A 12550-nucleotide genomic window follows, 5' to 3' on the forward strand; every position below is an offset into this window, starting at 1 on the left:
TTAAATACTATTACTGAGTATTTCCAGAGGAAAAGTACTAAAAATATTTAGGGGAAAAAACCCAACCCTTAGTGTATTTAACTATATGGGGGTTGGACTAGATGATCTTTAAAGGTCCCTTCCAACCCAAACTATTCTATGACATGCTGGGCTTTAATCAAATTCTCTGACAGCAGAATCATGTTAATTGTTTTATAGAGGCCTCTATATGAAAACCAGAACTCTACACAGCAGTTCACCTTCTAGACTATTAGACACTCACAGGCTTCTCCAACACTTTAGCCACATGGCAAGGAGTCTTCCTTTTAGGCAAATCTGTGTTCACCAGAATAACCTCTCTCCCACAAACACTTTTGCTACTGACTCCTAGACCAGTGCGTGCAAGCCAATGAGGCTATACCCTTTCACCTTTGGTTACTATATAGAAGTATTTATAGATGCTGGGAATGACTGGTTATGATTCAGTGATGAGAGAGATACACTAATCTAAGTTAAACTCATTTCACTAGCGATTTGCTCAATTGCTTTTTTTTTTATTTTTGGACAAATAACCTTGTATCAGCAGACTTTGCACTAAAGGTTAGAACAATGCTACAAAAATCACACACATCCAACTAACATAGCAATGCAAGTAATGTAACAACTTGCAATCTGCATGTAAGACTGATAAATCACTACATAATACAGTAAAAGATAGAATGCCCATCATAAATTAAGTGATCTACAGTACTGCATGGGCAATTATGCAGACAAGGTAGTATCAAAGTTTTTTAATGAATAGACTGAGTGCATATTTAGCATAGAATCAATAGTTAGGAGTTTAAATAACGTATGAGAAAAAATAACTAATAGGAAAGTTCATGGTATAACAAATAAGGAATCAAATAGAAGAGAATCCCAGTTTTGATTCAAGTTGCCTGATAACTGACTGCCACACTGCCCGTTGATCAATGGCAGACAAGTATAATGCTTGCCGCTCACTCTGCTGTGTAACAGAGAAACATGAATGAAAACCCCACCTTCCAGTGCAGCTTTGTGGCTCAGAAAGCCTGTATCTGTCTTGTCCCCTAGAAAAGGGCGGACTTAAAAGATTTGAGAGAAGGCAGTGGGTGAATTCCTTCTCTCAAGACTGAGTAAGGATTCCTGAAATGTTCAGTGTGGCTGGGTGCCTTTCCCTCCAGCAACCAGCTGTGTAAGTTTTCTCCCACTTGGTAGAAAGAAGCTGGCATGAATTCCCCCAAAGTGTTCAGAGTACATGGTATAAAGCCAAGTAGATGTTCACGATCTGTTGGGACACAATTTATATATGCGCAGCTTAAAACAAAATAGCTATGCAAAACCAACTGGGGAAAAAAGCGCAAACGATTACGAGTTCTCATTAAATTAAGAAAACAAAAATCTCCAAATATATAACAAGGCAGAATTAATCCCCCAAATTACACAAAATGCAACAACTTCCTTTTGCATACTGTGTATTGTGTTTAATCATAATAATCAGGAACGCTTTCCACAGAGGTTAAATGAAATGCAGAAATTTCCTAATGCCCACGTTAAATGCTTGCAATATATCTTTGTGTAAAAAGAGTACCTCTCCAGCTATCTCCGTGGTTTTGTTGCAGAACAAAACACCATTTTATAGGCAAAACACCATTTTATATGCAAAACTGATTATAAACCAGAAAAATTCTAGACTTAACAGCAACTGAACTGGTTTGATCACCAATGCACCCAGAATGAAGAAAGAAAGCATCCTAACCTGGAATGGCTTCACGTTGCTCACTATTACAGACATCTGAACAGAAAAACCCTTCTGACACTGAGGAAGCTTAGAGTGGCCCAGCAGAGGCTGCTCCCTTGGGCAGAGTATCATTCCAAGACTGCCTTCTACTGTAATTTTGCTTTTTACACCTGATGAATGTCAGCCAATGAGTACTCCACTTCCTGCGCCTTTTATTTCTAACTGTTGCTTGCACCAAGAGACCAACAGCACACCATTTTAAAATCAGAATTATAACAGTTTTAGGACTAGGGAAAAAGAGTAGATAGTTCAACAAAGGCAGTTCATCTTTTCCTAATTGCACTTCCACTCCAAACACAAGTAGCTTTAAGAAACACTCCAAAGAAACTTGATGTATCCATTTCCAGTGTAACTCTGCAAAGACCTACCTGGCTTGACTACAGGAAGAAGTAGGACAGCGCTTCACCTGAGCTTCTTAGTCTTGATGTCACTCCTCTTTCCAAAAAGAGAGACAAGCTCATTTTAAATTAGCTCTGCTACCCCTATGCAGTGTCATAATGTGATACATGCATGCATCACACCTGCGCTCTGCTAATACATCTAACAGACAAGTGTCTCCTGCCATACCACTCACAACAAACTGAAATCCATCACACAGATTCTGGATTGCTTTTCTAATCCCTCACCCTCCAGGTCTATGTCTTCCTTCATCTTCATAAAGCAAGCTTCTCAGACCAGAAGCTTTTTTCCCATATTAACATAATGATATTGGTATTTCCTTAACATGCAGCCTTCCCATTAATGGAAAGCAGTCCGGAATACAGAGGTTATGTCTATATTAGCAAGTACTGAGGTGTGATAAGAGGAGACTCAAAAGCTGAACAGTAGGTATCAAGAGCTAGGAATGTTCACTACATATACTTTTTTACTTCAATTTTGGGGGGTTTGATGTTTTTCACTTCAATTTAGCTCCAGTTTGTTCCTATAGACTAAATGCCCATTAGCAGCTAAAGCATATCTTCTGCTTCAGCTTCACATGAAAATGATTCAACTTGTGGGCTCCAAGACTGCTGTGTGATGTAAACCTTTCCAGTAACTGGAAAGGATGAAGACTTGTTTCAAAAATGCACTCCAGATCAGAATAAAAATATTAATGTAGATGCACTCTGAAACCATGAGAACTAAACCATGATCTAAAACCTTGATTGCTATTCTACCTTTTACTATTATAAATCCTAGATCCCTTCAAGAAGCAAAGCTATATTATCAGCTCCAACATGACCTGAAAAAGGAAGAAGCTAAAATTTTAGAGTTGTGATCTGTGAATAACCAGATTTTGCAGAAATAGAGAATTAAGCCTTGACAATTTTTGTGCACACTTTAAGCACAGTAAATAAAAGATAACCTACCAGCTTAAAACTATCTCCTTGTCGTAGAAAGGTGGCCACACCATGAAGATAACATGGTTTCAGGTCTTCCATGCTGATGTTAAACAGATCAAAATTGCATGTCTCTATACTTAAACTCATACCTTTCATGTAACTTTTATATAATATATACATATATATTTTAATCATACATATAAAATTTAAAGTCTGAGACTTCTAGATAGCGCAAATGCATTTGGCAACTGCATGAAGTAAAAGTGCTCCTGTTTTACCAGTGGTGAAACTAAAGCACAGAAGGACAGTCACTATCATCACTGAATGAAAAGCATTAATGCTTTATTAGGTTTCAAAAACCCATTGAACACACATGTAAATCAGAACCTGATGACATAACGATGCTATTAAACACAGAAGAAAAAAATATTTCTATCCAGTAATATTTTCAAGAAGAATAGAATGGGATATGACAAGATTGAAGGATTTCAGACTCACATAAAAACTCAACACAAGGTTTTCCTCCCATGTACTTGTTACATTTCAAGTTTAAGTTTCACTGAATAGGCTAACATCCTCTCTCAATCAAATGTCTATTAGGTGCTGAAAGGATGAAAACTTCTGAGCACACTGTAAGTAAAATATCACATGATTACAGAAGGCCCCTCTAGTTTCCAAATCAAATACATCCATCACCCCTGTTTTTGCCATCAGCTAGCAATCCAGTTCAGGTACTGTATTGTTAAGATATTACAGCTGTGTTTCCCACATCTGAGCTAGAGGTCTCATGGCTGCTAGCGTTTAAAGAAGAGAAAGTTAGCAGAAAAAGTCCATGAACAGAAATATTGGAGCCAGTGTTCATTATGAACGTGTTACACAGGTGACTGAATCTTAGTGTTTAAGATTGCATAAAGCTCTGACTGAAGTTATTTCAGTAGTAAGGTAACATACAAGTTCTCTTCCTCTTTCTGGTCATTACCCAAGAACACACAAACTCACCATGAGTACATGCAGAGCCTCCTCCTTTTACCTAATTACTTAGTGGCCTTTCGTATTTTTTTAAGACCCTAATTATCTGTGATAAGTTTATCTCACTGGTAAAACAAGCTTAAAGTTTTGAACTGGCTATGAAGAGAGATGAATCATGCAGCATGGTTATACAGTTTACTTTCAGAAGGTACCAGGAATAATAAGAAAAAAGGGTTGTTGGTTTTTTTTCCACAACATGTAGCAGCACGCATGATGAGAATGAAAGAAACAACTATAACTACGGCATTGGACTATCTGTGACTACCTTTGTTATACTCACATAGTAAGGTTCAGCTTCCCTTTCAGTTATCTCATCCTGATACAAAGTGAAACAGGTTGGTATTCGTCCAAACCACACATCTCGAAGTACATCTTTGTCATCTGTCATTCTTCCAATGGACAGTGAAGCACATGTAGATCAGTTTGTTTCTTCAGCTAGAACTGTAACCCCATTCCCCCCAAAAAGAAACAAGTCAGCATGACTACAAATAAAATACACCTTGTTAGAGGTTCTCCCATAACTACACTCCTGCAAGCATGACCAACCCCGTCACGCAGAAATTAAACACATCAGTTTGTACAAAGAACGGGATGAGTTAAGGCCTCCAAGTTAACAATTTCCCAACTACAAACAGATGGTGGATGATGAGTAAATGAGCATTTTCTAAGCCTGCATCATGCCCCAACGCAGAGGCAAAGGGACCTTTCCCGTTACTGCCCTGCAGCCATCCCGCAACCCCCGCACCTCCCACCCTCCCCCGAGGCCCCGGCTTTCCGGCACGCGAGCGGCCCCGAACCCACGGGCAGCCAGCAGAGCCGGTGTCCGCAGACGAGCAGGACGACGGGCAGCGATAGGGCCGAAGCAGCGAGCAGGTCTCTCGCTGGCGGGGCCGCGGGCGGGCCCAGGGGTGTCACCGAGGCCCCAGGACGGGCCTCCGCATCGCCCACCTCCGCGCCGAGACCCCGGGGGCGCCTCGCCGACCCCGCTGGCCCGACACCCGCCAACAGGCTCGGGGCGGCGGCCGCCCTCGGCGCCCGCAGCAGCGGCCCGGCCAGGCCCAGCCCGGCGGTGTCCCCCTCCCTCCCGGGCGGCCGCCCGAGGTGAATCAGCAGAGCAGGGCACGGCGGCGCTCGGCCGGACCGAGGAGCGCTACGGCGGCCCCGGCGTGCTCTCCCCGGGCAACGGCAAGGCCGGTGGGCGGACCGCAGCGGCCCCGCCCCAGCCCGCCAGAGCTGAGCGGCGCCCCGCGGGAGGAGGGCCGGGCCCAGGCAGCCCCGCCGGGGGTGGTGGGAGCGGGTGGGGAGGGGAGGGGCGGGGACAGCCGTTACCTCAGTCGCGACCCGCGCCACCTGCCCGCCCGCGGGGGTGCGGCGCGCCAGGCAGGAACTGAACCGTGGCCCCGCCTCCGCCCCGCCCCCAGGCGCACGCGCTGTCCGCCGCGCGGCTTCCGCCCGGCTCCCGGCACCGGAAACCGGAAGCGGGGCGGAGAAGGGGTAGTGGCCGGCGGGGGGGCGTGGCGGGTTTGAGGTCTCTGGGCGGGAAGGAGGCGGGGGCGGGGCCTTGGGTTGGCCTGTGGCAGGTGCCTCAAGCCGCTGCGCCGTCCGCCCCGGGCACCGCGATGGCGGTGGGACGGAGTCGGTCCCGCAGCTGCCCTCACTGCGAGCAGGCGGCCGGCCGTGCTCCCTGAGTGCGCTGCTAGAGCTGCAGCGGCACGGCTGGAGGCGGGAGCGGGGCGTCACTGGGCTGCAGCTGGGACCGGGCCCGCTCCTGAGGCGTCAGCGGAGCCGCTCAGGCGGTAGGCCGCGCGTCTGCCAGCGCGCAGGAGCCGGTGAAGCTTAATGCTGAAAGCGTTGCGTGCTCGCGGGTTCAAATGCTCTTCTGAGGGTTTTGACCGCAGTCTAGCCACTTAAGCTCTCTGTTGGGCTCTCTGACTCGATTATCTTTTCCTGTTCTCTAGGCAATAGATTTTATACGCCATATGTACCCATGAGGGTGAGGTGTATGTGCTGCCACCAGGGACATCTCTTACATGCCAAAGCATCGTTCTGGGTCAGTTTTTATCGGCCCAATGGGTGCAAGTATGCCGTGAATTCCATCTCTGCATTTTAAGGAACATCTCCTGCAATTCTGTCACTCTGCAAATCCGCATCTCCATGTCCTACACCTGTAGGAGTGAGCAGGAAGGACAGCACTTTTCAGGTGGGAGGGAGCGTCATAATTCCAAGGACGAGGTGTATCGTAGCTTCCTTGCTAGTGTATGTCACCGATCAGTAATTGTCAAAGCTGGGCTCTTCTGTGGAAAGAGGTGCAACTGCAGCAAAATTATTACAACTGGTATTTTGGCAGTTAAAAATTGAAAGAAAACGGGTAAGGTGTTTGTACCTGATGTGGATTGCACACACTACAATTTCAGTAGTACGAGCTTCTTGCTATGCTGGCTTGTGGCCACCAGAGGTCACGCAGTGGCCACTGCTGCTGAAGGTGTCTTCAGGAATTCAAGAATTCTAACTATTACTGACTTTTTATACCCAAAGACTAGCATTTTAAGAATGTGCATTTCGCTGATTCAACCGTATGATTTGGGGAGTTTTAGGGTTTTTTTCAGTCATCTGAAAGATTAGTCTGAAGAACTTGTTTTATTTTTTCCAGTTTAAACAAGCTTGCCATGATAACCTGTTTTTGATAAAACATAAAGTTCTGAACACGAGCCCTATTATAATTATTAGAAAAAATAACTTTTTTGTTAACGCCCTATAAACAAAAAGTTTAGCCATGGCACTTCTGTGATTTGGGACATACACAATGAAACTTTCCCTATCTGCTCTCCGAGGGGTTCTGTGACACATAAATTCAAAATAACCAAACAGGTAAACTGGTGTAAACCTGGATTTAAACTTCCTATTTGGTATGGTCTACCCCAAAGCATAGGGAAAGACAGCACGTAGCACGTGCCATATTGCAAGGGCTTTAGGCTCTCAAGTGACCAGTTCCCGTATGCTCCTAAATACAGGCAACTTACACTTGCCTTGGGCAGCACCTCTGAAAGGCATGCTAACGCTGAGGTGATGGAAGGGGAGGGGTTCCTCCGGAAGGACTCCCTGTGCACTCACAATAGTTTAACTAGAGTGGATGGTGTGGAAATGACTGTCTTGCAGACCTGGAATGGCAGAAACTTCTGGACGCACAAGGACACTTCCACGGAGATCGGTGCAGAACTGATCCCACAATTATAAAGGCATCCATCCCACAAGCACTGGTCATTGCTACGGGCTTCTCTACGGATTTCCGCAAGGAACCCCCTTAATGATGTTACAGGTCTGTGGGAACCGGTCTGATGAGGATGCATTGACTAGTGGAGCTGCTCTGAGGTGCCAGCACCACTGCAAAAAGAAGTAGTTTGCCCTGGTTAAAGATATACAAACTTTCAGAAAGCTTTGCATGTATGGAATTCCCTAGAGGAAATGAAGGAGAATCACATGTTTATTCTATGCCCTTTCCACCTATGAGTCCTCAAAGTACTTCTGTAAAAAAAAGTTGTTTCAGGTTTCAGTAGTGCTGAAGGGTTTGACTGATCATTGTAGAAGCATCACTAAAGCTAATGCCAGCTTGTATTGAAAAGAAAATGACCCAGAAACATCCACTGGCGCAACCGCTCCCGCTCATTTTTCCTCATGATCAGGAAGAAGTCTGCCAGCACTGCTATTAGCAATAATGCTAATAGTGTGTATATACTGAGGATGTGACCCATTCTCCCCGCTGCCTGCGCTTACCTCTTGAGATCTTACTTAACCTCTACTGCTACAGCTCTTGAAGCATACCATTGGCCAGCTAGACTGTGTAATCGGCATTCTGTTGATTACTAATGACAACTACCAAACATTAAACATTTACTTTTGCATTATTCTCTCATGTATAATATAAAGAACGTAGGCACCTGACTCAGGCATATGGATTCTACTCCATAGGCTGAAAATTGAACACCATCGAGCGCCCAGGTCGCCTGCTGGATCTTGACACAAGATGCTAAGTAGAGAATGAAACACAGTAAGTCGTGAGATGAGTTGCTATTTAGAGTATCTTCCTATTTAAACATCCTAGCAAACTGCTGATGTAGTTAGTAGACACAGATGCAGCAAGATTCATTGTAAAATCTGTGTGAGATTATAAAGACAATAGTTATATAGGCAAGTGAGGCTCTGCTACTGAGGAGAGAAACTTGGTTGTAGGTAAATGCATGAGATATAGTGTAACTACTGAACAAATAAAGTAAACCTGAAGTGAATGCCAACTTTGCTATTCATACAACTATGAATGATGAATCCAAATCCAAACATTAAAAATAATTGCTAGCATGGAATGTCAAAACAGGTACAATAAAAAAGGAATTACCTCCTTCGGCATTTGATTTTCCACATTGTTATCTAATGTTGTATCTAAGTTGCATCACCACTCAACAGAATGGACCAGTCTAAATTTGAAGGGGAAGAGCTCAACAAACATATTTCCAATTCCAAAGATCCTCAAGCAGCAATCCCCCATTTTGAACTTCATCATCAGACAACACACAGTGAGTCACTGCCCAATGGCACCCAAATCAAAACACCTGTTAGTGAGTACATATGGAATGTGAAGATGCTTGTAAAGAGCAAGATTATAATTAAAGGTGCATTAATTCTAACAGAAATAAGAGAAATGGAACAGATGGTTTACATATTTGTGGGCAGTTATGTTTTTGTGTAATGGTAGTGGAGATGAAGATTTGTACACAGAATCACTGTATAATTTAGGTTGGAAAGGACCTTTGGAGTCCTTTCCTGACCTCTAGGCCTACACCCGCTCTCAAATCAGGAGTAGCTACAAAGTTAGATCATGTTGGTGAAGGCAAATAATGCCAACATTAGGTTGCTGAAAAGTTACCTGAAATAAAATGTGAAATAGTATTTCCCTCTATATTTTGCTACAACTTGGATAACTGATATTCATTCCTTGGATCACGTGGAACGAATTTAATGCTGCTTTCATAGAACTGGTATTTTACGGCACCTACATAAACACAAAATAAGGATCATTCATATGTATAACAAAGAACCCTGGCAGGTGGACAAAAAATTCCTTTTATTCAGGCCTGGGTCCTCTTTGTGTAAAATCCCAACTCCATTAAATCAATGCCGAATCACACAAAGATACGTGAAACTTAACTTATTCCAGTGTCACTTTATTAGGAACTGATCAGCAATCACTATTAATGTTTTCCCTTCATTTTCCTAACAGTTTTCAATAGAAAGCAAAACATATTTTAATTTTTTAGCTATTGTCTTTTGAGTGTGTAAACAAAAACAGATTGTGAGAATAATTAATGTACACCTTTTAACATGCAACAGTGAGTAAGAGTCACATGAAACTCATAATGCTGCTATTTATATCTAGCTAAATAGTTCATTGTTGCCTAGTCACACGGAAGAATTAATTTGATTAATTAGATGAGAAGCTGATTCATTCATCCAAGACCTGTCTGGAAATATTACAAAATACAAGTATTGTCTGATGACACTTAATGTTTTCAAGATACAATTTTAATTCATATGTTTGTGGAAGCAAAAAATCACTCTTACCTGGATATACTTCTCCTTTCACGCACTCTTCTCCTACTAATATTTGTCTTCTATAACAGGTGAATAGGTTTGGAAATATTCTGGACTGTTTTTAAACTGAAAAATAACTGGTGTGCTGACAGCTGTCCTAGTTTTCCCTCACAGTAGTTAACTCTGTTTTACTTTGCTGATTTCCTGTTTTAATTCTAACTTAAAATTCCTAAGTCATTTTTCAGACTATCAAAATAATCTTGTATTGCTAAACAAGTGACTGGACATTAGAACTCCTAGTTCTAAGTCTGCCGCTTATTATTTACCTTGAAAAAAATTTCTTGCGTTTGCTACTTTGTCATAGCCCCATTAAGTCATCTTGGTCTTAGTGAGGAGGGGGGGAAATACCATTTTTGAAAATGTCACAATATGTATGGATTGAGATTTCTTATTGTGTTGGGTTTGTGTGGCAAGGTTTTGGTAGCGGGGGGGCTACAGGGGTGGCTTCTGTGAGAAGCTGCTAGAAGCTCCCCCTGTGTCTGACAGAGCCAATGCCAGCCGGCTCTAAGACGGGCCCGCCGCTGGCCAAGGCCAAGCCAATCAGCGCCTCTGTGATAACTTATTTAAGAAGAAGAAAAACACTTAGAGAGAGAGAGCTTTTGCAGCCGGAGAGAGGAGTGAGAAGATGTAAGAAACTCTGCAGACACCAAGGTCAGTGCAGAAGGAGGGGCAGGAGGTGCTCCAGGCGCCGGAGCAGAGATCCCCCTGCAGCCCGTGGTGAAGGCCATGGTGAAGCAGGCTGTCCCCCTGCAGCCCATGGAGGAAGGATGAGGGGGTGTAGCGATTCCACCTGCAGCCCGTGGAGGACCCCACGCCGGAGCAGGTGGAGGCACCTGAAGGAGGCTGTGGCCCGTGGGAAGCCCACGCTGGAGCAAGTTCCTGGCCGGACTGGTGGACCCATGAAGAGGGGAGCCCACGCCAGGGCAGGTTTGCTGGCAGGACTTGTGACCCCGTGGGGGACCCCACGCTGGAGCAGTTTGCTCCTGAAGGTCTGCACCCCGTGAGAGGGACTCCATGCTGGAGCAGGGGAACGATGAGAGGAGTCCTCCCCCTGAGCACGAAGAAGCAGCAGAAACAACGTGTGATGAACTGACTGTAACCCCCCATCCCCCTGTGCCGCTGAAGGGGGGGAAGGTTGAAGCCGGGAGTGAAGTCAAGCCCAGGAAGATGGGAGGGGTGGGGGGAAGTGTTTTAAGAGTTGATTTTATTTCTCATTCCTCTACTCTGTTTTGCCTAGTAATAAATTAGATGAATTCCCTCTCTAAGTTCAGTCTGTTTTGCTCGTGACAACAATTAGTGAGTGATCTCTCCCTGTCCTTATCTCGACCTACAAGCATTTCGTTATGCCTTTTCTCCCCTGTCTAGTGAATGAGGGGAGTGAGAGAGCGGCTCTGGTGGGCACCTGGCCTCCAGCCGGGGTCAACCCACCACACTTATGAACATAAATCAGGTCATAAGCTTTCTTTTTTAATATATTAATAATGCCAACAGCCATTTGTTCACTTAGGTAGATTTTCACCTCTCTGCTTGTTAACTAAGTAATACTTTGTGAAGTATTGTCACTTATCAAAGAGTGCCTAGTACTCAAAAGGCAGTAGGATGATGATTCCCAATGACTCCCATTATTTCTGTTGGGAATACTGAAACAAAGAAAGGTCAATAGCTTTGTCAGTACTATCTCGGCATGTGACAGGATTGGCTCCATCTCTGTTTGATACATAAATTTAGCTGTTTATGACTAAGGATCACCACTAACTTAGTGCTGAATCATAGCATGGCCAGGAAGTAAAACAAAAATATAAAGAGGATAATATAATAATCCTGTGCTGTTTGGCTATTGGAACGGCCTTGAGGTTGTTTGTTTTTAGGCAAGAGGACTTTTCACCCTTAATCTGAATGGAACCCTCCTGTTAATGCTGCTGGGATGTCAGCTTCTGAGGCAAAGGCAGTCCAGTCCTCAGTACAAGATGACACTAAGCACCCATGTGTCACCCAGTACTTAGGAACTCCCAGAACTGAAACCAGCATTAACTGCCATTTATTGACAAGTAATCTTTTATACCCTGGTAAGAAGACTTGTTGCTGACAGTTTTATATTAAAATCCTTTCAATAAGGATTTAATTCCTTTTCTATGTTACATTGCATAATTTTAAGCACCTGAGTTAGACACTGTCATCTACGCATATTCATTACAACCTAGTCTATTGACTAACTTATGAAACCTGACACACTATTGCAATAAATTATCATATATCATATGGGATCATGGATAACACACTGCTAAGTGTGGTGTAGGCACAGCAGGCCAGATTCCCTGCCCACAGAAGTCACCATGGCTTTAGAAAAGTCATTTTCTATTCTCAATAAACCTAATGATGTGTGTCTGTTACACAACTGTTTTATGAGATGGTTGTTAAATCACTCTGATTTCCCAGCAAAAAAAGTAAGCATACAAGGTGTATAAAATAAGAGGATGGATGTTACCGCTGATGAGGAAAAAAGTAAAAATCCTAAAGTCTTTCTGATTCCATGGGAAGTGGAATTACCAGTGGCCCCTGCAGTGCTGAGTGGGGGGAAACAATCACTTCCCTTCACCTACTGTCTGCACTGTGGCTATCGTAGCCCAGTATATGCTTGGCCGTCACTGCTGCAAGTGAGTTTGCATTTGCCTATATTAACACCATGATTTTTGTGCTGGTTCATTCCTCTCATTTGCTGGGATCACTGTGAATGGCAGCCCAGCCCTCCAGCGTATCA

The 12550-nt window shown here is 43.9% G+C and overlaps 1 protein-coding gene across 4 annotated transcripts in view; it reads right to left on the reverse strand.

The window, feature by feature from the left end:
* ATG5 (autophagy related 5) overlaps window positions 1-5601 on the reverse strand; it is an 83098-nt gene extending 77497 nt beyond the window's left edge. Inside the window, exons 1-2 of one of the 4 annotated variants that reach the window (XR_008576361.1) lie at window positions 4951-5416; window positions 4430-4590 (exon numbers count right to left, since the gene is read on the reverse strand). Coding sequence is in view for 2 of the 4 variants with exons in the window: in XM_054820346.1 (XP_054676321.1) it covers window positions 4430-4537 (108 nt within the window). In the remaining 2 variants the exon portion in view is untranslated. Of the gene's footprint in view, window positions 1-1019; window positions 1208-4429; window positions 4591-4950; window positions 5417-5478 lie in introns of those variants that run through there. The other 3 variants (XM_054820346.1, XM_054820344.1, XM_054820347.1) reach the window with 3 other exon arrangements.
* Window positions 5602-12550: the final 6949 nt, after the last annotated feature.

The sequence above is a fragment of the Grus americana genome, chromosome 3, assembly GCF_028858705.1.
Source record: "Grus americana isolate bGruAme1 chromosome 3, bGruAme1.mat, whole genome shotgun sequence".
NCBI lineage: Eukaryota > Metazoa > Chordata > Aves > Gruiformes > Gruidae > Grus > Grus americana.